Source organism: Podarcis cretensis (genome assembly GCF_951804945.1).
Source record: "Podarcis cretensis genome assembly, chromosome: 10".
Classification (NCBI taxonomy): Eukaryota; Metazoa; Chordata; class Lepidosauria; order Squamata; family Lacertidae; genus Podarcis; species Podarcis cretensis.
In genome coordinates, this window is record NC_137179.1 from 74,635,340 (window position 1) to 74,658,812 (window position 23,473).

Genomic DNA, 23,473 nt, shown 5'->3' on the forward strand with positions numbered 1-23,473 from the left:
CAATATGAAGCCGCTGGGAGAGATCATCAGGGGGTTTGGGCTGGGTATTCACCAGTATGTGGATGATACCCAGCTCTTCCTCTCTTTTAAATCAGAACCAGTGAAAGAGGTGGATGTCCTTGTATGAGTGTCTGGAGGCGGTTGGAGGATGGAAGGCAGTCAATGGATTGAGGCTGAATCCTGACAAGACAAAAGTACTGTTTCTGGGGACAAAGGAATGGCAGGTGTGGGGGACACCCAGGTCCTGAATGGATTAACTGTGCTCCTGAAGGACCAGGTGCACAGCCTGGGAGACATTTTGGATTCACAGCTGTCCAAAGAGGGACAGGTTAATTCTATATCCAGGGTGGCTGTCTACCAGCTCCATCTGGTACGCAGGCTGAGACCCTACCTGCCTGCACACTGTCTCGCTAGGGTGGTACATGCTCTGGTTATCTCCTGCTTGAACTACTGCAATGTGCTCTATGCGGGGCTACCTTTGAAGGTGACAGCTAGACTGATAACTGAGAGCAGGCATCAGGACTTATAATGCTGGCCCTAAAAGACCTACATTGGCTCCCAGTATGTTTCTGAGCACAATTAAAAGTGTTGGTGCTGACCATTAAAGCCCTAAACGGCCTCGGCCCAGTATACCTGAAGGAGCGTCTCCTTCAGCTCAGACACTAAGATCCACTCTGGTGGTTTCCTCACTGCAAGAAGTAAAGCAACAGGGAAGCAGGAAGAGGGCCTTATCGGTAGTGGCACCCACCCTGTGGGGCACCCTCTCATCAGACATCAAGGAGATAAGTACAACCTTTAGAAGACATCTGAAAGCAACCCTGTATAGAGAGGTTTTTAATGTTTAATACTTTATTATATTTTTATATATGCTGGAAGCTGCCCAGAGTGGCTGGGACAACCCAGTCAGATTGGCATGGTACAAACAAATTGTTGTTCTGCGAAAGAACTGGAATCCATAGCATTTAAAATTTTGTTTCATCTACTGATGAAAGTGGTTCTTGTTCATACGTCTGCATCTCCCTATGAAATATGCCAGTGGAGAATATCTTCCCCTAGTTGAAATATAGATAGTGAAAAAACTCTGCCTTTACTGAACCTACCCAAGTTAGGTGCACTTGCTGTCCTTTTGCTGCTTTTGATCTTGAAAAAGCCTCGCCCAAAAGAAGACCGGCCTTTCCGAGTCCCAAAGGCATCTTCTTCACCTGGGGATTTGGGAGGGAGGGTTCCATATTTGCTACTCTCCAGCGATGCTTTGCTCTGTTTGTTCAAGAAAAGAAAAGTTTAAAATCCGCCATTGTACTCAAGCGTTCAGCAACACATGTGATAAATTAGTGCTTGCAGCTGGGTAGCATACGAAGTAGCCTTATATTGAATCAGGCCATTGGTCCATCTAGTTCAATATTGTCTAGCTTGATTGCCAGCAGCACTCCTGGATTTCAGGCAGGGGTTTCTCCCTACCTGGAGATGCCTGGGATTAAACATGCAACTTTCTACATGCAAAGCAGATGCTGTACCACTGAGCTACAGCCCTGCAATAGGTTGTACTTGCAAATTACGGAGTGATATCTTCTGTTAAAAACTATTTTGAATAATTTTAAAAGGCAAATTGATTCATAAAAATGTAAGTCTTTAGAAGAGGGGTTGCTAATCTGCAGGTGTTGTTGGATCCCAACTTCCATCAGCCCCAGCTAAAATGGTCAACACTCAGGGGTGAAGGGAGCAGTAGTTTAGCAATATCTGAGGGCCACAGGTTAGCTGTCCCTACTTTTAAAAAAATTAGTAAACAGGAGTAAGAGATACGTCTACTAGGCTTAAGATCTCCACTCCCCCACCCTTGTTCTGTGTATGTTCAGAAGCCACAAGCACACAACTCAAAGAAAAAAGGCATTGTATACTCTGGTGTTCAGCATGTGCTTTTTACCAGCATGCTGGTACTGTGGTAAAGGGGAGGAGGTGCTACCAGGATGCTACAGTAATTTGGAGTCAATGACTGTTTTCTATCACCCAAGGCTTCATAAACTATATGAAACAGTGAAAGAACAACAGTTTTGGTGTGAAGATCCTGGTTCACATTAGGCCAAAATTGACCACTGCACCAGAACTGGGAAACTCTGGCTTAATATTGATGAACAAGCCAAGAAAATGAGCAAGGATATAATCTAATTCCATCTGCTTCATCGGGACTTAGGTGAGTGCAACCTTCTCTGGATTGCGCCTGCAATTTCTTCCTTAACACACAGCACAGAAAAACATTACCTCTTCCTGCTTCTGCACAGACTCTTTGTCCTGCTAGGGAAAAGTTTGAAGCATTAAACACTTTAAATAAACTTTGATTTAATACATCCAATTAATTTCAACTAAAACATGTTAGTCTACTTACAACATTTACCAGAGTGTATTAATTTGGCTGCATACAGGGCAGCCTATAAAAGCATTTTAAAGGTTTCAGAAACTCCTTATTTGAACAAAACTGAACTGCAATTATTAGAAAAGGGTAAGATAATATTTTCTTTGAGAGAGCCTTTGAACAGAGTCTAAGTCATAAGGATTTATTGAACAAATGGATATATACATCCAAAGGAACATACAGCCCCGCTTCTTTCCCCATGATTTGAGATCAGACAAAAAGAGCTTGTTTTACATATGCAAGTCATCAGTTGATATATTGCAATCATCATGTGTGAGCTACACCTCAGAGGAAAGAACTGAAAGAGGGAAAGACAGATGATATTCAACTCAATAGTTGTGCTAGTCCAAGGATTAGCACCAGTGCAATTCCCTTTCTCCTTCCTGTGTGCCCCACCTCATCGCCAAATCTGCTCCAAAGGTTGGGGGGTGGAGTCAGAACAGATATAGGGGGAAGATGTGGGGAGGAAAAGGGGGAAGTATTAGTTGCACAAAAAGAAACTCTTGAACTGATGGAACATTTTGCTTAGTGCTATGCTGAATACAACCTACAAGTTGGGTCAGCATTTTTAAGAAACAGCTAACGGTTAATTTAAACAATGACATAGGCCTACGTACATCAGAGACTTCTTTCTTCAAGTTTCCAAGACTGCTGGATTTTTGCAGAGCTGAAGTTCTAGAATCACAGGAAAAGAAGAAAAGAAAAATAAGTAACCGATCTTGCATCCTGAACACAATCTTTTAATAACAATAAAGGTTAAATCAAGATGCAACTTTATTTAAACAGAGGAAAGGGGGACGAAAGGGCAAGTTAAAGCAAATTTTGTCTCCCTCTCAACTATAGTGACACCTATATGAATCTGAATGGTTATACAGTCGTACCTTGAAAGTCGAATGGAATCTGTTCTGAAAGTCCATTGTATTTTCAAAATGCTGAAAAACCAAATTGCAGCTTCTGATTGGCTGCAGAAAGCTCCTGCAGCCAATCAGAAGCTTTGGAAGCTCCACTGGACGTTTGGGTTCCAAAAGAATGTTCGAAAACCGAAACACTCACTTCTGGGTTTGCAGCGTCCAGGATCCAAAACGTCAGAGTTCCAGAATGTTCGGGATCTAAGGAATGACTGTAATACCATTTCATTGACCACTACCAGTAGATTATATGAGAAAATGACTTCTAGACCAAGAAACACCATGGTTCAAATCTTATTTTTTGCACGAACTGAGTAGATAGCTATAGACCTATTATCTCTCTTACCATCCATCTGCAAAAATGACAAGAAAAACATGTAGTTTTCTACTCCCACATATTATTTATTGAAGAGGCACACTGTACATCTTCCCCCAAAACTGAAATAAACCTGGCTGGGAGCAGCCTTTGAAGGTGATAATAGGCATGGGAAGGGTTAAGAAACCCTCAGTCCCAGTTCACAATAAAGAAATTCACATGAAAATTCATCAACATCTTTCCTAATAACTTTGTATGTAATTTTGCCTAATATTCAGTGCACATTTTTGCAAGCAATTCTCACTAATATACACATTCCCCCTTAATATATGTATTTTTGTAAAAACATTCAGTTTGAGAACTGCATTGCAAAATTCAGGGAAGTGTGAATTCCAAAGAATTGCTGGGTTTTGATTCACATATTGTTGCAGATTGCAGGATGAATTAGGTAGGTGTACATTAAAATGCACACTGAACCAAATTTCTTTCCCAACACTAACTTGCAGTGATATGTACACACACGCAGCATTCAACACAAATTTCCCATTTTTCAAGCTACATGCTGATAATTTATACACCCAAAACATCAAATTGCATGCTATTTTTCAGATTGAGGGTATGAAGGCATCCAAAACTGTAGCTGTTCAATGTTTCAGACATGCGGTCAATGAGCATGCTTTTCTGTTCTGCATTTCATGTACTTTAGAAGCCATAGCGTCATTCAAAAAGTAAACCACCATTTCATTGATTACAGAGGCTGAAGAAATGTATTCAGAATTGCAACCTAAGTATAATACACATGCTTGAAACCCAGAAAATTGTGTACTTAGCTAATGCAATTGCTTTTTTCAGCCTCTCTTCTCCCCACTGCTATGACATTTGTGCACTTTCCAAGTAACTTAGACCTACAATCCTACACATACCTATTTAGGAGCAAGTCCTGCTGAAAATAGTGCAACTTACTTCCGAGTAATTGTGCACTCTTAATTATGTAGCAGCAGAATTGGATTAATCCTGATGTGGGCCATTTTAACTTTTCTGCAAGAGCACCAGCTCAATTCAAACATGATCTGTGATAACCAGGTCTCCAAATACTGTATTTTTCGCCCTATAGGATGCACTTTTTCCCCTCCAAAAATGAAGGGCAAATGTGTGTGCGTCCTATGGGGCGAATGCAGGCTTTCGCTGAAGCCTGGAGAGCGAGAGGGGTCGGTGCACACTGACCCCTCTCTCTCCAGGCTTCAGGAAGCTCTCCGCAAGACTTGGGAGCCCGGCGCGACTTCCCGCCGGGCTCCCAAGGCTTGCGGATGGCAGCCTGCGGACTTTTCAGGGAGGTGGGGGAATTCCCCCATCTCCTCGAAAAGCCAATAGAAGCCGCACAGCCCCTTTAAAGAGCGCACGGCTTCTGCCGGTTTTGCGGGAGGTGAGGGAATCCCCCCATCTTCTAGAAAACCCAGTAGAAGCTGTGCAGCCCCTTTAAAGAGCGTGCGGCTTCTGCGGGAGGTGGGGAATACTCCCAGAGCTTGTCGGGGCTGCTGGGGGAAGGATTGCGGATAGCAGCCTGTTCTGGGGGCTGGGGTCGGGGGAAGCTTGGGCTTCCCCCGCCCCAGCCCCGCACCTGGGGGGGGAATAATTTTTTTCTTTATTCCCCCCCCCCCAAAAAAACCCTAGGTGCACCCTATGGGCCGGTGTGCCCTATAGGATGAAAAATACGGTATATCGGCCAGCTCAAAAGCAGAACTGCTCATCTGGTTTTAGTTTCCATCTGTTCTGCACTCCAGCCTGTAGGGGTAGTGACCTCCAGAGATGTAACTACAATTTGTCAATTCAGATATCACACTAAAGCTGTAGTAAAATCTCCTTTCACCATGGTTTGCTTTCAGTTAATGGAATGTTGTATTACCCAGGGCTGGTTCAAATGGTAGTTAAAGAGTCTAATATTTGGCTCATCACACAAAGGGGGTGAATGAATGTGCTTGTTTGTGTGGGAACAAGCAGACCCAATCCCACAGCTGATTTCCATATCTGAGGAATTGATGGTAGAATTCAGGCCTAACTGCACAGGCCACAATGTAGACACTCCATTCCCCCTTGAATGCGCAGGTCCAGCAAGCAGGCCTCATGCACCTCCATGGGATGGGGCCTTCAAGTAACATCTAAACCAGCCCTCTCTTTCGCATCTCCCTAGTGCTGTATTTAGTAACCATTAAGACTTCCCTCCAGAGCAAGTTATTATGATTTCAGCCTCTGTCAAATGCATTCTGAAGGAAATAAAAGTCCACCAAATGCCACTGAAGTACCACTTACTAACCGCAAACTGCCAAAAGGCACACATTGTTCAGTACAATATTCTTCTCATACTGTCCATTTCTGCTCCGATTCTTTACTAAGAGAGTCTAGTAAGAATATTATACTGAAGTAGTCAGTGCAGAACTTTTGTGTTAGAAATTCTGTTATAAAAAAAGTACACCCCAATTCAGCAAAGCATTTAACTAAGTCATTAAATTATGCATGGGTGATAATGATTAAGAATTTGGGCATACTAGCAGTCCACTATGCCAGCCAATCTCTCCTTTGTCTTAGTGAAAAGGCAACCACATATACTTTAGGAATATATTACAAAATTCTGTAAATTCCTGGTGCTATATAGCTTGTTTGAAGGCGCTTCATACTGCAATAGAAATGGAAAACTGAACTAGATTAAAACAGCAAGCATCAGGGTGAGGGAAGGAAGCAAGAAACAATATAAACAAGGTATCACATTAAATTGTTCTCAGCTTTTAAAATATCTCTGTGCATAATTACAAAATACTTACAATTTTTTGTCGCCTAGCTGTGTTTCCATAGGCACCATTGGTGTGTGTTTTTCACTGTAAAAAGCAACAAGTTAGAACATGGTGAATTTAAGGCATCTACTAAAAATATGCCCTCTAATAAGGGTCTGCTCGGGTTACTGGGCACAAAAATAGCTTTTCAGCTCTCCCTCTTGCTTGCTGGTGCAGACAGCAGGCTTGGGGAGTGCTGGGGAGTCTCTCTCTGCCCTTCCCCTGCTAGCTGCAGAACGGCTCCAAGGGTTTGGGTATATGTGATTTTCATGTACACGCAGAACACTTGGAACCAAAATCCCCATGTAAGATGTGTTCGTAATTTACTCCATTTTGCCATTTCATTGTCTTAACAACCTTCCATTTTTGGAAAACGTACCACCACCACCACACTGTTGCTGAAGCTGTAGACCTTAATCTGCTTTATCAAACAGACATTATGTCATTATTCAGCACATTTTTATCACAACTGGCTTTCTTTCTTTCTTTCTTTCTTTTTCGGGTCAAGTATCCATACCTGGCATCACTTGCAATAACTTTATCAGTTGATTCTGTTGAATGTCTGGAAGCTGGTGAAAAAGAAGGAATGGGAACTTGCAAGACACTAGTATGGATCTGTGGTGAATTCTACAAGGGGGGAAAGCACATCAGCACTCCCGTGAGAAGGCAGCAGAGATACACATTAGGCACACAATACACTCAAGGCTCAACAGCTTGAAGCCTTCACATTTTATCATACAGGTTCATCATACAGCCTACACTTGATAGTCATAGATCCTCATATCCAATTTATCTATACAGTCGTTGGAAAATACAACTGGAGCAAGACCTCCAACATGAAATGTTACCTATTGCACAAAGCAGAATACAAACAAGGCATACAACTCTTTCGCATCATCCAGGACGCACTCTGAGATCACCTGAGCACTCATCTTAACAAAGGGCCTTCTGGTAACATACTCACTCCCCTTTTCATTCGCACATAATTCTGACGTAACACCCATCGGTCTACAAGGCAAATGCTTTAAACTTGGTAGGATCAAATCCTCCTTAATTCTATTGTAACATTTGCCATGTCCTATTAGACAAAGCAAAAAGGTAGACTTTAAATCCTCCATTTAAAGAAATTTCCCCAAGTTATGCTACAAACTGCTTTTTGGGCGGGGGACCTTTTTCAGAGTGCTTGCCATGCAACATAGAATGCTACTATTTAAGAAACCGAAGTCAGAAATCCCTTCTCTTTTCTTTTTAATGTGAGCCATGGCAGTGGGGTGCTTGGGGGGGGGATTCTAGACCCAAAAAGTGACACATGAACTTTTATTTATGAGCAACAACAAATATAGCTAAGGTAAGGCAGGCAGCCTCTTAAAAATCAATTGGCACATGAATTTTTAAAATCCACTGATACTCTTTTTTTGTTTTTAGGTGATGAATGCATATGTTGCAGCAGCCTCTGTCTTAGCAGTGGTATCCTTTTCTGCAATGGACTATGATAGCCCCAGATACTTCCATTTTAATAACTACTTGTATTATAAATTAACCAACCACTTAAAAAAGATCTGCCTTGTGATAAATCAGGTACCTTTTTAATTAATGTTATTCATCAACTTAATATTGCAGTCCTCCTCTAAATTGGTTCATGAGATCCAATCCTATGCAATTTTTGCACTACTGTGTCCAAAGGCGCTTACTCCTAGTCAAGTGCACAGAGAATTGCAGCCTTAAGTCATGTGACACTTTCGTAATATAAATCATGGCTTACTAAACCAGGAGAGGGCTGTGGAATCATTTGCTCTCTTTCCCCATCCCCACTCACACTCCAGTTTCCTTCCCAAGTTTCCTCGTTGTGGTTAATGGAGATGGCGGGGGATGGGGAATCTGAACATTTGATCCACAATTTACTCTTTGTTCGGGACGCAGGTGACACTGTGGGTTAAACCACAGAGCCTAGGGCTTGCTGATCAGAAGGTCGGCGGTTCGAATCCCCGCGACGGGGTGAGCTCCTGTTGCTCGGTCCCTGCTCCTGCCAACCTAGCAGTTTGAAAGCACAAAGTGCAAGTAGATAAATAGGTACCGCTCAGGCGGGAAGGTAAACGGCGTTTACCCTGCTCTGGTTTGCCAGAAGCGGCTTAGTCATGCTGGCCACATGACCCGGAAGCTGTATGCCGGCTCCCTTGGCCAATAAAGCAAGATGAGCGTCGCAACCCCAGAGTTGGCCACTACTGGACCTAATGGTCAGGGGTCCCTTTACCTTTTACCTTACTCTTTGTTGCTGACAATGGTTAATGCTAGATCTACACTGTCACTAAACGTAGCAATAAAAATAATTTAATCCACAAATCATCATGTAGCTATTTCACCTCAAAATCACAAGAGCCAGAAAGGGAATATATCTATGTAACAAGGGAAACTGTACTAAGTTAAGCCTTACATTTAAGTCTTTTACAAGTACAAAGTTTAATTTCTAACAACAGCTGGGATACCAATTAAGTTTACAAGAAAGCAAATCTAGAAGCAGGGAGAGAAATATTAAAGAAATACCTTTTCAGGAGTTTGTGTTCCAAACTCTTCGTAGTTTGGAGAGCCTTCTCCTGGTGTAGGGGATGGACTTTTCTCATATTCGTTTAGAATCTGTTCATCTGACAAAGTCACTGAAAGAGATCCTGAGTTTGTAGACTCCTCACATTCATCATCCTTTCCTAACACCACAGAAGAGAAATTCTATATGAATATTCTCACTCTGAACACAGACTTAGCAATACTCAGGCTGACATTCTAGTCTAGGGATTATGGTTTTGTAACTAAAACAATTGCTGAACATGCATCGGTGCTTAAAAGCTAAATCCAATTCCAAGGGATGCATGATATATTGATTTCTTCCTTTGGGCACCTGCACACACAATGCAATTGTGCAGCTGCTGACACACAAGGACTGTGATCCTAACAGGCAACTGCAAACATATCTACTCAAAACTAATTCCATCTTGAGTTGAATGGGGCTCATCTTCCAGGTGAGCAGGTACAGGAGTGCAGCCTAAGTGTGATAAAAATAGAGGTAATCAGGGGAAATGGTCATGCCAATGGTCTTCCTAACTGCCCTTGGGTAGACTAGCTCAAGGGAAGAAATCAACAACAGACTCCCTGTTTTGATATAGATGACATTATTTCAGCCTGGAAGGCCTTTCATATGTGAATGTATTTGCCGTTTCCAAGAATGTGCCAGACCACATGCAAGTGATAATGGACCCTGGTCTAGAAGCCTATGGGAAGGGATTGCTAGAAGCTTCCACTGTAAAGCACAACCAAGTTAATTCCATATCAAACAGAAAGAACTAGGGAAAGAAACACGTATGACAAGGGAAGAAATAAAGGCAGGAGATTGCTATTCTACAGCGGAGACCAGGATATGATGAAGCAAGCAGCACACAGAAAAATGCTGTAAGGAATGCTGCAAAGCATTTCAGACCTCAAAGGATAAATTTATCTACAGTTCAGCCTTAATGATCCCCTACAAAATGCCTGCAAACAGTGAAAGTGATGGTTCTTTGGGGAATGGCCATGGTTTCATCATGTAAAGTTTTACATTTTACATTTGAAAAGTTTTATATGTACATTTTTGCATTTTGGTAATATCGCAAGTTGCTTTTCTCTAATGAGATTCCCTAAAAAGTTGAGGGTTCGTTTGTCAAGGCACAAATTCAAAACCTTGTTTGAACATTTCAGCTGAATCATCTGTCAGACACCATGAGGGTTTTGGTCTCATCATCTTTCTCTACTTGAGCTATCCCCATTGCAGAAAATGAATCATAGAATCATAGAGTTGGAAGAGACCACAAGGGCCATTGAGTCCAACCCCCTGCCAAGCAGGAAACACCATCAGAGCACTCCTGACATATGGTTGTCAAGCCTCTGCTTAAAGACCTCCAAAGAAGGAGACTCCACCACACTCCTTGGCAGCAAATTCCACTGTCAAACAGCTCTTACTGTCAGGAAGTTCTTCCTAATGTTTAGGTGGAATCTTCTTTCTTGTAGTTTGGAACCATTGCTCCGTGTCCGCTTCTCTGGAGCAGCAGAAAACAACCTTTCTCCCTCCTCTATGTGACATCCTTTTATATATTGGAACATGGCTATCATATCACCCCTTAACCTCCTCTTCAGCTCCCTTAGCCGTTCCTCATAAGGCATCGTTTCCAGGCCTTTGACCATTTTGGTTGCCCTCCTCTGGACACGTTCCAGTTTGTCAGTGTCCTTCTTGAACTGTGGTGCCCAGAACTGGACACAGTACTCCAGGTGAGGTCTGACCAGAGCAGAATACAGTGGCACTATTACTTCCCTTGATCTAGATGCAATACTCCTATTGATGCAGCCCAGAATTGCATTGGCTTTTTTAGCTGCCGCGTCACACTGTTGGCTCATGTCAAGTTTGTGGTCAACCAAGACTCCTAGATCCTTTTCACATGTACTGCTCTCAAGCCAGGTGTCACCCATCTTGTATTTGTGCCTCTCGTTTTTTTTGCCCAAGTGCAATACTTTACATTTCTCCCTGTTAAAATTCATCTTGTTTGTTTTGGCCCAGTTCTCTAATCTGTCAAGGTCATTTTGAAGTGTGATCCTGTCCTCTGGGGTGTTAGCCACCAGAAATGGACGAGGGTAATAATTAAATGGAAATGGAGAATGGCAATCAATTACGGAAGAAGTTGAGTAAGAAAAAAGACATTCAACTAACTCATTCAATCCCACAAAAACCAATTGCATCTCATCCTGCTGCTGCACTTCCAAATTGAAGTTTGTAAACCCCACTCTGCCAATCAGCATTTGTCATACAGATTACAAAAATGAAAGGTTGTGGATTGCTCCAGCTGTAATAAACAGCAGGTGATTGCTTTGAATACAAGTGGCTGTGACTAGGAAAGGCATCCAGACCCACAGAACACTTTAGGCACCATACACAAAAGTTAAGCATTTTAAAGTGTCATTGTATTTAAATGGGAGAGGCAATTAAGCACTGTTCTTAGTCTTCCCATTACAATTAACAGAACTTGACCAATTAATTTTCAATGAAATGTGCCATTAGTGTTTTCAGATTAAACCATTAGCCCCAAATAAATGACTATCCTGAGATGCTAACAGGCAACTGAAGAATCCTTGGGTATCCAGATCTACCGGTTCTTTTTCGGAATGATTTATGTCTTCTGCATGTAAACAAACCTAAACTTGAGAGGTTACTTGGCCATTTCATTGAAAACAGAATGGTGTTACTCAGTTAAGGAGAACAAACATATGGTAAAACATTGTAAAACAACCCATGTTAAAGCTCTTGAAGTACCTTTTCTGACCTGAGCCAGTATCACCATGTCCTGCACTTTCTTATATCGATTGAGAGACTGTCGAAGCTCCTCAATCTTCCGATCCTGGAGAAAGAGAGACTCTTATCTGTTGTAATTAAGATTGGTCTTTTGCTTCCATGCACTTCTAGGGAACATTGGATAACACCACAATTTCAAAAAATAAAAAATAAAAATGGTGGTGGCAAACAATGGGCAATTGCGAGTTAAGAAATCCAAGGTGTTAGACAAAGAATACTTCAGAATCACTCGCACTAATCAAGTAAAGTCCCACTTGTTGTATTGCACTCTTAAACTTTGCCATTTTCATTTTGGGGAATTGTTATTGATTCTTACCCCTTAATAAGGGCCATAATTTGTGCTTCCATCTTATTGATTCTCTGCAGAAGCCACAAGTTCAACTGAATAAACAAATATGAAAACTAAAGAACATTCCGGTACCTTTTCTTCATTTGCTGCCATTAGAGATTCTACAGCTTTCTTCATTTTCTGCACCTCAATATCTAAAACACAGAAACAACCAAAAGTCAACTGAAGTGCAAGCAGAAAGCTAAAAAGAACCATTTTTAAAAAGCAAACTCTAAAGTTTATAATGTGTCAGAAGCAATCACTTCCTCTTCATTTTAGAACAATCTAAACATTTCAAAAAGAAGAAAGCATATCAAACACAGTTCTTATGGAGCAAGTTATAAGTGTCTTACCTTCATAACTTTTCACAAAGATCAGTAAACATCATATCTCACACACCTATTATGTTTTAAGAGTGTCTAAAGCACACAAACATTGTTTCTGCACTCCTGGCAACATAACCTTGAAAAGCGAATCATTTCCCACTCCATATTCAAGCATCTCAGGTGACAGTAGCCGGCCACCCAACATGACCATGGCTGATCTGACTAAATACTTTCTTATTCTTGGGCACTACAATGCTAAAATTCTATAAAAATGCAATGCAACACTTGCCCTAGATCTCTCTCTTAAATTATTAAATGTTATAAACAAGTTCTTAGAGATTAAACCAATTATAATAACATGAAATGCAACAATATTTCATTGTGCCAGCAGCCAAGCATTCCTTTGAGATACCAATAAGTTCAACAAGAGCAATGGAATTAGGCCGTTGATGGTAATGATAAAAGAAACTGATGGCGTAGTGATGCTTAGCCGTAAGTAAGAATGGTTGTAAAAATGAGAGAATCATGATGGGATGGAATATATATATCTGCTGTGATGAAAAGTCATGCTAAAATGTATAGTTGCAGCACAAATATAAAAAGAGGTTAAAACTTGAGTTCATTATAAACTCTGCTTCATCCTTTATCCTCATTAACAATGAACATTCATACCATTCAGAGTTATAAATTAGAAAAATGTATTACATATCACTCCCTGATTAAAACCTTACAATCTTTTAATTTCCTACTAAATATCAGCTGGGTTAAAACTTATTTCCCTTATGTCAGTTGCAATTCATTCAGAATTTCCTATGTTCTCTCCAAAAACACTCAAGTATCAGTGGAGCAAAGCTGAATATCATTGTATTCCATGGTCACAACCCAACTGCAACTTAGCTCAGGCGCAACACCAAACCATGGTCTGGTATTACATGAAGAAGTTCTGTGCTCCCCTCTCCCTCCCACCTCATGTGTAAGAGGTGTACTTTCCAACTCTACAACTCTATGATTCTATTCTATGTGCTCCAGTTTAGTTCCTCATTGCCAATTTAGTAGCAAATCATAGGCTGTAGTAGAAAAGCTAGTTTGTGCAAATCATAGGCTGTAGTAGAAAAGCTAGTTTGTGCATAGGCAATGTAGAAAAGCTAGTTTGTGCACAAATGACATTCAAACCATGGTTTGCACAAAGAATAGTTTGCCCTGTTTGGATGTTTTTTCATTAAATCAGTAGTGAGAGAAAGCACTGGAACACACAAGCACAGGATTCATTCATGCAATGCCAGATCATGGTTCTGCATTAGGTGTGAAACTAACCCACAAAGTTAGCCTGCTGAAACCAATGTCTCTTGACAGCATCCTTAATTCTGAGTGGCCTTATGGCCCAATTGCTTTTCCTCTTAGAGGGCACCAAAAATAGAAAGATATAAAATAAACCAGAAAGAAAATAGATTGTTCTTGTGAGAACAGAATATATAGATATAGCCTATGCTGAGATTAATCCTGGCAAATAGATTAAAATAGAAGGCTGTTTATTAAATATTTAGTTTATTTCTTAGGCAAGAAATCAATGGATCAAATGCTTTCTAATTTGAAACAAAAAAAAAATGGAAGATTTAAAATGCAAGATTTCATTTTACTCTTTCCATTTGGATTTCCATTGAAAATGAGGATGGAAGATGAAGCAGTCTAACAGCATTTTGTTAAAATTGTTTTATATGACACATGCAGAAAGCTGTACTGGAAAAGTGTGTCAAATGTAAGTTCTTGTGGAAAGACACCAAAAACCTTACTTTTGTCTTTGAGCTTCTTTTTACAATTTTCATCTGTGCAGGAAAACCCATTGAATTTGAAGTTAGATGGAGTTTATAAGTATTAAAGCAATTTCAACAGTAATGAAAATAAAGTCATACATAGTACAGTCCTTATTCATGATTCATATAATAAAGTAGTGTTTGAGCTGCATCTCCTTACAATTTTCATAAAAGTGACTCTAGGTTTTGTATCTTATTGCACAAATCTCTTCACAGATGGAAGAATTCAGCACATTTTTACATACATCCCCATCCCTATTTTGAACTTGCCAAGATACAACTATTTATAATAATTACTATGGTGATCTTTTTATTTATTTATTTTTTATAATTGCAAATCATCTTTCCTTTCGAATGCTTATATTCCAGTGGTCTCCCATCCACGTACTTATGAGATCCATGCTGTCGTAGCCTCACCATTAATTAATTTTTGAAATATATTGTTTTAGAATCTGTCACTGACACACGATAATACCCAGGATCTCTCAAAACTGCTCAACTTGGGATTTGTTTACATAATAACTTATCCTCAGATGGCAAAGCTGTATGGATTTCAGTGTCCCTTTGAGACATTTTTATTTCAGCGAGCATTTTAGGAATGTTAATTTTTATCCGCTCGCTCTTAAAACTCTGCTGTTCTGTCTGTGATATATGTTATTCTGTATTTTATTTTGTTTTAAATCACTTTGAGAGCAATGATTATAGGACAGTCATCAGTATTTAAAATAAATAAATAAGCTCTATTTTCTCTCTTGATTGTATTTTACTCTATCAAGGAATTGATCCCAATCTGAACATGTGAACATATCTTTTATTCCTAGTAATACATCCTAGAGCAGTGTTTCCCAACCTTTGGTCTCCAGCTGTTTTCAGACTACAATTCCCATCATCCCTGACCATTGATCTTGCTAGCTAGGGATCATGGGAGTTGTAGTCCAAAAACAGCTGGAGATCCAAGGTTGGGAAACACTGTCCTAGAGGATAGTAATTTCCTAGAGTAATTTTGCAGATCCATGATCATTTAAACATTTAAACCACTCATGACAAATAAAGCAGTCCTATGTGGAAATAAAATGCAGACCATGGAGAAATGAATTTAAATATATGTTAATTGTTGCTTTGTTATGTTGCTAAGCAACAAGACAGCAGCGTCATCCTACAAAGAGAAGCAGTTATACATTGTCCTGCCAGCATTCAGCCAACTGAAATCTCAAATATGCTACTATCTTAGCCATGCAGAAGTCAACATTCTCCAGGTTTGTTCACTCATTACTTTCCAGAAATAAATTTTAACCTAGTTTGAGTCTTGTGCACCTGTACATAACCTCTCCCTTTTACTATAAACAGAAAGCAACGACCAGGCCACCTATAGCTTACCATGTTTATTGGATACTAGTATTTCCCTGAGAACCTGACCCATCCATGGAAAAAAACCAGGTCCCAGGGAGATGCCATGTGCAAGTGAAGATGGTATGACCCAGTCTGTTTATTACTTTTTCTATGAAGGGTGCCTTTTAAAACGCATATGGGTTGAGATTTGAGAAGTGGCAGCTTCTGGGATAGCTCAGTTGGTAGAGCATGAGACTCTCAATCTCAGGGTTGTGGGTTTGAGCCCCACGTTGGGCAAAAGATGACCCTCAGGGTCCCTTCCAACACTACAATTCTAATTCTTCCTGCAATTAAACAGCAGAACACAGTCTCAAGCAACATGCATACATCTAGGGTTGCCATACATCCGAGGGTGATTTCAAAAAAATCAGCAAAATGTCTGGGGTTTTGCCAACAGAACAAGGAAGTGTGTGTTCGATTTCCCAAAAAAAGCTCAATCAACAACTTTTGTGTCTGGATTTTCACTTCTGAAATACGGTGACCCTAATGCACCAACCTATGTCTGTAGGTTTAACTGAGCCTTTTTCTAGAACAGACAAGTCATAAACCACAGAGCACAGTAGATACACCATGGCTTTAGGGAGCCTCAATGCCAGTTGCCTTACCTCTGTCATTTATGTCCACCCCATCTCCTTTCACCTGGTGAGCCAGTCTCTCTTGCAACTGTTTTATCTCAGCTTCCTTCTGTTCTAATTTATCTTTTAATGATGACAGTTCTTCCTGCGCAAACAGAAAATCAACACATCTGTTTAAAAAATAGCTTTGTGTTTTAAAAGGTGGTCCTAAACTGAAATTAATCATTTAAGTTAGAGATGGTCTTCAGATTAAAATTCATTTTAGAAATCTATAATAATAATAATAATAATAATAATAATAATAATTTATACCCCTCCCCTCTGGCTGGTTTTCCCCAGCCACTCTGGGTAGCTTCCAGCAGAATATTATTATTATTAATAATAATAATAAAAAGTGATAAAACATCAAACATTAAAAACTTCCCTAAACAGGGCTGCCTTCAGATGTCTTCTAAAAGTCAGTTAGTCATTTATTTCCTTGACATCTAGTGGGAGGGCGTTCCACAGGGCCCTCATCAAACCTTTTACAGTCTTTACAACAAACAATTTCTCCCTGCGTCACAAAATGCATGGGCAGCCTGTCTCCCAATCATAGCAATCCCATCTCCAATTTAAATGTTTAATAATGTCTTCATTTGAATTTGAAAAGTGACACTAAAAGGATTTTATTCACCTTTTAGACATGCATGAAACACTTTCGCCAAGTGTTGCATTAAGCAGTCCTAAGCATGTATACCTCTGAAATGAGAGCCACTTACTCCCAGGTAAGTGTGCACTGGATTTCAGCCTTAATGCGGTAAACCAAAAAGCAACTTGAGGCATGCTCATAGCATAAAATCTAATTTAACAGCGCAGTGAAATAATGTATTTATGATATTTTGGGTAGATGGAAGAGGGAAGAATACATATGAAACTGCCAGGTACTATGGAAACATATGGAGATTTCTTGTAAGAACAAACCCCATGTATTACTCAGGCGATAAATAGTTTTATCCACACACACAACTGGCAACTGTAACATAGGAAGCTGCCTTATATTGGGTCAGACCAGTTCTGCTGACACTGGCTGGCAGCCACTCTCTGGGGTTTCAAGTCAAAGACTTTTGCAGCCCTACTTGGAGGCACCAGAGATGGAACTGTGGGCCTCCTACCAACAAAGCATATACTTTACCACTGAGCTAAGACCATTCTCCTTCCCACCAAGTGCTGAACAGGAAACTCCACATGTGTGCGTGTGTATATGGCTATGGGTGCGTGTATTCGTATCCATATCTACAATACTGTCTTATATTAGTATTATACCACTTTCACCCAGTACTGCTTCCCCAGTACACCCTGGGAGAAGGGAAATAAAGGCAATACCAAGGGTTCTCTGAGAAGACAGAAGTGCTAAACCTCTTTAAGTCTTTAGTGTAGACATGCCCACTATCAATGAATGATCTAGTCAACACATTCATGTTATTGAAGCCGTGGTTAAAAATTCATCCTGGGCACTGCCCTCATTACAGACCCAAATGAAAACTGTTTTTAAAAAAGCAAATGTGCAGGAAAAACAGTTATCTTTTGAAGAGCACACACAAACTCCAACAACAAGGCGGAAACACAAAATGGAACACAGGGTCACAAAATGCTGTGGTAAAGAAATGATTTGAAAACCAGACCCAACCAATTACCACACCTTTAACATTTGGCATTTTTGTTCCATCCGCTGCTTTTCATACTGCATCTGGCCCACTTTGATTTTCATGCTAGAAAGTTTGGCCATTAAAGACTGGTAATAGAGACAGAGGAGTGAAAGAGAAGTAAAGACAGAAAAGAAACAAGGCTAAAAATGATCCCCCGTGAAACACATTTAAGTCCAAATAAACCAGAGTGGATTTCATGAAACTTTCTTCCAGTTTGTCAAAGGATTCTTACATAAGCTGTGCAACAGGTTCTCTATGAGATAAATACAGCAGGATCACCCTTGGGACTGCTGGCGTGGCTCAAAAATACACTACAACCATGCATGTTGGGGCTGCCATGATGCTACTTCCTATCTGGATGCACCAGCTCATACGAACATCACCTGTATGTGATCCCAGATGCAGAAGTGACTTGCTGCATGAGGGGGAGCAGCTACACCAGCTTCCTGGCAGCTGTTGCTATCCAGAAGGGGCAAAGTAGCAGGAAGGTCCACATGGCAAAAATGCAATTCAGAAGCGCCTGAGTTGGCTCTGCTGGTTCATCTGCACTACTCCAGCCTTCCTGCCGCCTCACCTCACCTCATCCGACCTTGGCTGCTCTCCCTGCCAGCAAGAAACAGCAGTCCCGCTTCCAGGACAATACCACAGCAACTCCACCCTGCCTGACAAGCAGATTCTGCCTGGATTTACAACCCTGCACACCTCTAAGGCTACAGTTTGTGGACTGCCACATCAGTGAACCACCCCTTTACAAAATGCCTACAAATATCAAAGTATAATAAAGTATGGTGTCAAGCAGTATTGGTGCCCCCGTGATTCTTCTTTCAAAAGCAGACAACCCTCTTATGTAAGTTCGGGTTTTGAAAACAGGCTTTCAACCTCTTTCAACACAGGCTTTCAACACAGCTCACATTACTTACTTTGGTAGATTTAAGCTTTTTCTCATACTGAAGTCTCTCGCTGTCCATTTCTCCTACTTTTAGCCGCAATTCATTAATTTCTTGCATCAAACCCTATTTAAAAAGTATAAGGCGGGAAAAATAATTGTTATTTTAAACTGAAAATTCTTGGGAGAGTAAAGCAAAGCAGTTGGAATCCTCTTTCTAACTGTTCTTACTGGCACTGAAAGAGATCAAAGTTGAATGAGACAGAAATGTTCAAGCAGGCCAACTTTGGTGAATACACACACACGTGTGACCATGTGTGCACACCCTGTGGCACGTAGACACACACACACACACACACACCTCAGCCTACTCAAGAGCCTTGTTTTCCAAATGTAGTAAGTTACTAGGTTAAAAAAAGATAAAGGTAAAGGACCCCTGGATGGTTAAGACCAGTCAAAGGAGACTATGGGGTGTGGCACTCATCTCGCTTCAGGCCAAGGGAGCGGGCGTTTGTCCACAGACAGTTTTCTGGCCAGCATGACTAAACCTCTTCTGCAGCATTTGCTTGCCTGGGATAGCTCAGTCATGAGACTCTTAATCTTGGGTTTGAGCCCCACACTGGGCAAAGGACTGCTGCATTGCAGGGGGTTTGACTAAATGACCCTTCCAACTTTACACTTCTATGAATCTATGAACCTAAACCTCATTATTTCAGAGACCTGTGGGTGTGGGAGTGTGGGAACTCCTGGCAGACAGAAATTATTCACAGAAGTACTTAATTTATGAAGTTCATGGACACCTGATGTGCCAACGGCCATAACTTTATATAACTTTGAATCTAAAAGACAAATTTGGTTAGGAGAGATCTATGGCTGCTATTGGCTATGATGACTAACTGTTCAGAGGCAGGATCCCTCTGGGTACCAATTTCCAGGAAGAGGGAGAAACATTCTTCATGCCCTCCCTAGAAGCATCTGGTTAGCCACTGTGAAAAGCAGGCCTGCTAGAGAAGACCTAGGATTCGTGCACTTGCAGCTTTCTGTTTCCCATAGTGAGCAATCAGATACTTCTAGAGAGCAGAGAAGGGCATGAAAAAATCCTCTATCTTGTAATGGATAAAAGTATTTTTGTAAGAGAATCTGAACAATCTTGTCTATTACAAGCTACATGAATTCCTTTGTACAAGTTTCCAAGCAAACTGCTGTTGTACCTTTTACTATTTCTGATTATTCCAATTTCTTTTCTTGATATTTATTACACTCTGTTATTCTGGACCGCATCCAACATAAGAGGGACTGTATGAAAAATTCCAGTACTTTAACTTAAATGACTGATCAGGCTGAGTCCTGGCCCCAAATGCTTCAACTGAACCTCCGGTTTTTGTGATTTGCATGGGACCAGCAGCTCACAATGTGGAACTGGGCAGAACTGGTGGACAACAGTTGCTCTGGCAGGTCACAAGTTGTGCATGTATTTTTGTGATGGCCAACGCCAGTGGTCTTCAACCAGTGTGCCATGCCACGCTGAGGTGCCCTGAATGTTGGTGAGGGGTACCACTGGCAACACCGGCTTCTGTCTCTCTTTCCTCCCTCCCTCCTCTGATGCCCCCTCACATCTCTGCCTCCCAAAGGTTTACATAGCTGTGTATTGCAGCAGCAGCCCTGGCTATAAGCTCCACAGGCGAAGGGTGCCTCTGGAAGGCACCTCTGTTTGGGAGGAGGGCAGCTCAGAGGCCAGGGACAGCAGCAGCATCTGCCTGGAGGACTCCCAAGGAGAGGGGAGGGGCAAGGAGGCTGAAGAAACACTCCACAAGGGAGGGTGTTTGAAAAAGGGTGAGAGGCTCCCAGGCAGGCAAGGGGTGACCTAACTGGGCTCCTGAGTCCCACAGGGGGGACGCAGAGAAAATGTAGTTGGTTAAGGGAGCCGTGGACTCAAAAAGGTTGAAAACCTCTGGTCTAGGCAAATCCTAAATGACTAATTTCATTTGTAACAGTAAAAGGGATATAAAAATATCACTCCTTCACCAAAAATATCAAAACAAACTTTTGTTTGAGGAATTACAAGATACAAAAGTTTCAGCCATGAGGAATCTACCTTACCTCTGTGTCTCTGTATCTGTCTTCATAATCAAGTCGATCCTTTTCCACAGCTGTCAGCTTGAGCTTCAAGTTGGAAACTTCTGCCATAAGGTCCAGCTTTTGAGTTTCAAGGGATGTTCTGCTTAAGAGCTCCTGATAAGAAGAGGTGATTCATTTGAGAGCTATTCGTTGGATTTTCATATCACCATAAACGTAGCCCTCCAAGTTCAAAACAAGAAAAAACCTGTGGCAACAGCACACTCCTAAGTATATCTACTCAGAAGTATATCTACTCAGTATATCTACTGAATTTAATGGGCTTACTGTCAGTTGTGTGGCATTAGGACTGCAGACCAAGCAAACCAAAATAGCTTCCTGAAAGGAAATTTAGTCAGTGACAACTATTCCTACGATGAGATTAGGAGTTTTTAGTTTACTGGCCAGTAAGCAAATGGGACATTGCTCCTATGCTAATCCTATGGGGATTTCAGCAGGTGCAACGGGTTAACTGTGGGTGTTGATGGATTTATTGCATTTTAACACATTTATTTTATTGATAATATTTAGAATTTTGAAGGGCAGTAGTGTTTTAAATAGACAAATAAATAAAATCATAGCCTGCAGGAATAAAAACTGCACTGGTAAAAATCCTTCTTCAAAACCTCTAAAGACCCAACATCCCACTTTGCATCTAGTCACAATGCAGGTCTAATGTGTGAGTGAATGCAGAGCCAGCGTGGTGTAGTGGTTAAGAGTGGTGGACTCGTAATCTGGTGAACCAGGTTCGATTCCCTGCTCCTCCACCTGCAGCTGCTGGGTGACCTTGGGCCAGTCACACTTCTCTGAAGTCTCTCAGCCTCACTCTCCTCACAGAGTGTTTGTTGTAGGGGAGGAAGGGTTATCAAATCCAAACTCTTCTTCTTCTCTTCTTCTTCTAATGTGGACCACTGGTATATTTTATACCATCAGTACACTTGCCATTTTATTCAAACTGGTTCACAATTTGAATAGTTTTAGGGCAGGAAAGCCCCATTTTCACTTCCTTTTACATTTTAAATAGACCCATTATCAAAAGCAACATAATAATTAATACTAAAATAGCTGCAAAAAAGCAACAAAGACTGATAGAAAAACCAACTTTTTAAAAAATTACTATTTCCCTCAATACCTGCTGCAGCATTTCTTCTGTGGCATTCAGCTTCTCTCTGTGTTCTTCTAGGCAGAGCTCCAGATCTCTTATCTTTTCTCCTTGAGCATCCACCTGGTCAGTAAGGACACTCACCTGCACAAAAACAGGATACACAGATCTATCAATGCACCTCATTTCTAGGTAGGACATTTCCATCTGGAGTTACATAATTAACAAACAAACAAAAAGATGGTGGGTATGTTTTATATTTCTGATTATCCGAACAACTACCAACTACGATCAGGGCAGACCTACAAACCACTATTGATAAGACAAATCTATAGGAATGGCAAAGGACAATCAGAGCACGTCAGGACTAAACTTTCCATCCACATACATAACCAGTTCCCTTAGGAGACATAATTTTCCTACAGACTTGAGTTAACTTGTTCTGATAAACTTAAGTCTAATATGGGAGTTCTTTTAACTTTTTACTTTCCTCTATGAGAACCACCTATTTATTCTTGTTCTGTGCTTTCTGTTGTTTAGCCAGTAGCTAATCTGCAAAAATAACCTATCCTTGTTTGCATTACTGCAAAGTTTATTTAGGAGGTTTTGGTGAGGAATGTTGTCAAAGGCTACATGGAAGCCCAAATATGCAACATCTGCTGAACTATCTCTTTTCAGATGCTTGTTGAGACTCTCGAAGTTCTGCAAAAGGAAGGCCAACTTTAGTGAATACACACACACACGTGTGACCATGTGTGCACACCCTGTGGCACGTAGACACACAAGAAAGAGAATCTCCAGATCACTGAAAGAGATCAAAGTTGAATGAGACAGAAATGTTCAAGCAGGCCAACTTTTGGAGTTCCTTTTGCAGAAGCTATGCTGATTCTTCCTCAGCAAGGCTTTTTCTTCTATGTAGTTAATATTTTTAACTTGAAGAGTCCTTCCCACCAATAGTACTTTCCCCTAATAAAGCAGGTTTCATTTACTAAAGACAGAACAGGGGCACAAAAGTTACCACAGCAATTCTTACCATATAACTAAGAACGATTATATTCACCCTTCCAGCAAATTTCTCCATGAGGGTTAAGGGGGAGACAATACTTAATTCACAAACAAATATACCCTGCAACTTGAGGCTCCACTAAGAATACAGTTTGTAAACATTAAATGGACATGGGAACAGCATGCACAGTCATACTGACACATGGAAAATGTGTCATGATGAACTGCATCATCATCATCATCATCATCATCATCATCATCATTATTATTTCACTTTATCTTGCCCAGAGAAAGCCAAAGCAGCTTACAAAGAAACAGACAGACAGACAAAAGCCCTATACAGATACATTCAAACAAGAGGGAAAAGAAATACAGTTGTACCTTGGTTTTCTAACAGCTTAGTTCACTAACATTTTGGCTCCCAAACACT

General features: G+C 40.9%; 1 protein-coding gene and 1 long non-coding RNA gene across 22 annotated transcripts in view; one reads left to right on the plus strand and one right to left on the minus strand.

Moving 5' to 3' along the window:
* PPFIBP1 (PPFIA binding protein 1) overlaps positions 1–23,473 on the minus strand; it is a 126,057-nt gene that overhangs the window by 19,715 nt on the left and 82,869 nt on the right. For 11 of the 21 annotated variants that reach the window (XM_079993573.1, XM_079993574.1, XM_079993579.1 and 8 more), the window contains exons 5-19: positions 22,069–22,182; positions 20,922–21,053; positions 18,856–18,948; positions 17,929–18,021; positions 16,281–16,395; positions 14,266–14,298; positions 12,243–12,304; positions 11,783–11,867; positions 8,998–9,155; positions 6,974–7,083; positions 6,448–6,501; positions 6,252–6,302; positions 3,025–3,082; positions 2,257–2,289; positions 1,101–1,257 (exon numbers count right to left, since the gene is read on the minus strand). In XM_079993573.1, the coding sequence (XP_079849699.1) occupies positions 1,101–1,257; positions 2,257–2,289; positions 3,025–3,082; positions 6,252–6,302; positions 6,448–6,501; positions 6,974–7,083; positions 8,998–9,155; positions 11,783–11,867; positions 12,243–12,304; positions 14,266–14,298; positions 16,281–16,395; positions 17,929–18,021; positions 18,856–18,948; positions 20,922–21,053; positions 22,069–22,182 (1,348 nt within the window). The remainder of the gene's footprint in view (positions 1–1,100; positions 1,258–2,256; positions 2,290–3,024; positions 3,083–6,251; positions 6,303–6,447; positions 6,502–6,973; positions 7,084–8,997; positions 9,156–11,782; positions 11,868–12,242; positions 12,305–14,265; positions 14,299–16,280; positions 16,396–17,928; positions 18,022–18,855; positions 18,949–20,921; positions 21,054–22,068; positions 22,183–23,473) is intronic. The other 10 variants (XM_079993583.1, XM_079993587.1, XM_079993584.1 and 7 more) reach the window with 6 other exon arrangements.
* Positions 15,451–15,775, plus strand: LOC307225690. The gene is made up of 2 exons (XR_013843131.1): positions 15,451–15,542; positions 15,634–15,775. It is a non-coding gene; the product is annotated as an uncharacterized lncRNA (long non-coding RNA).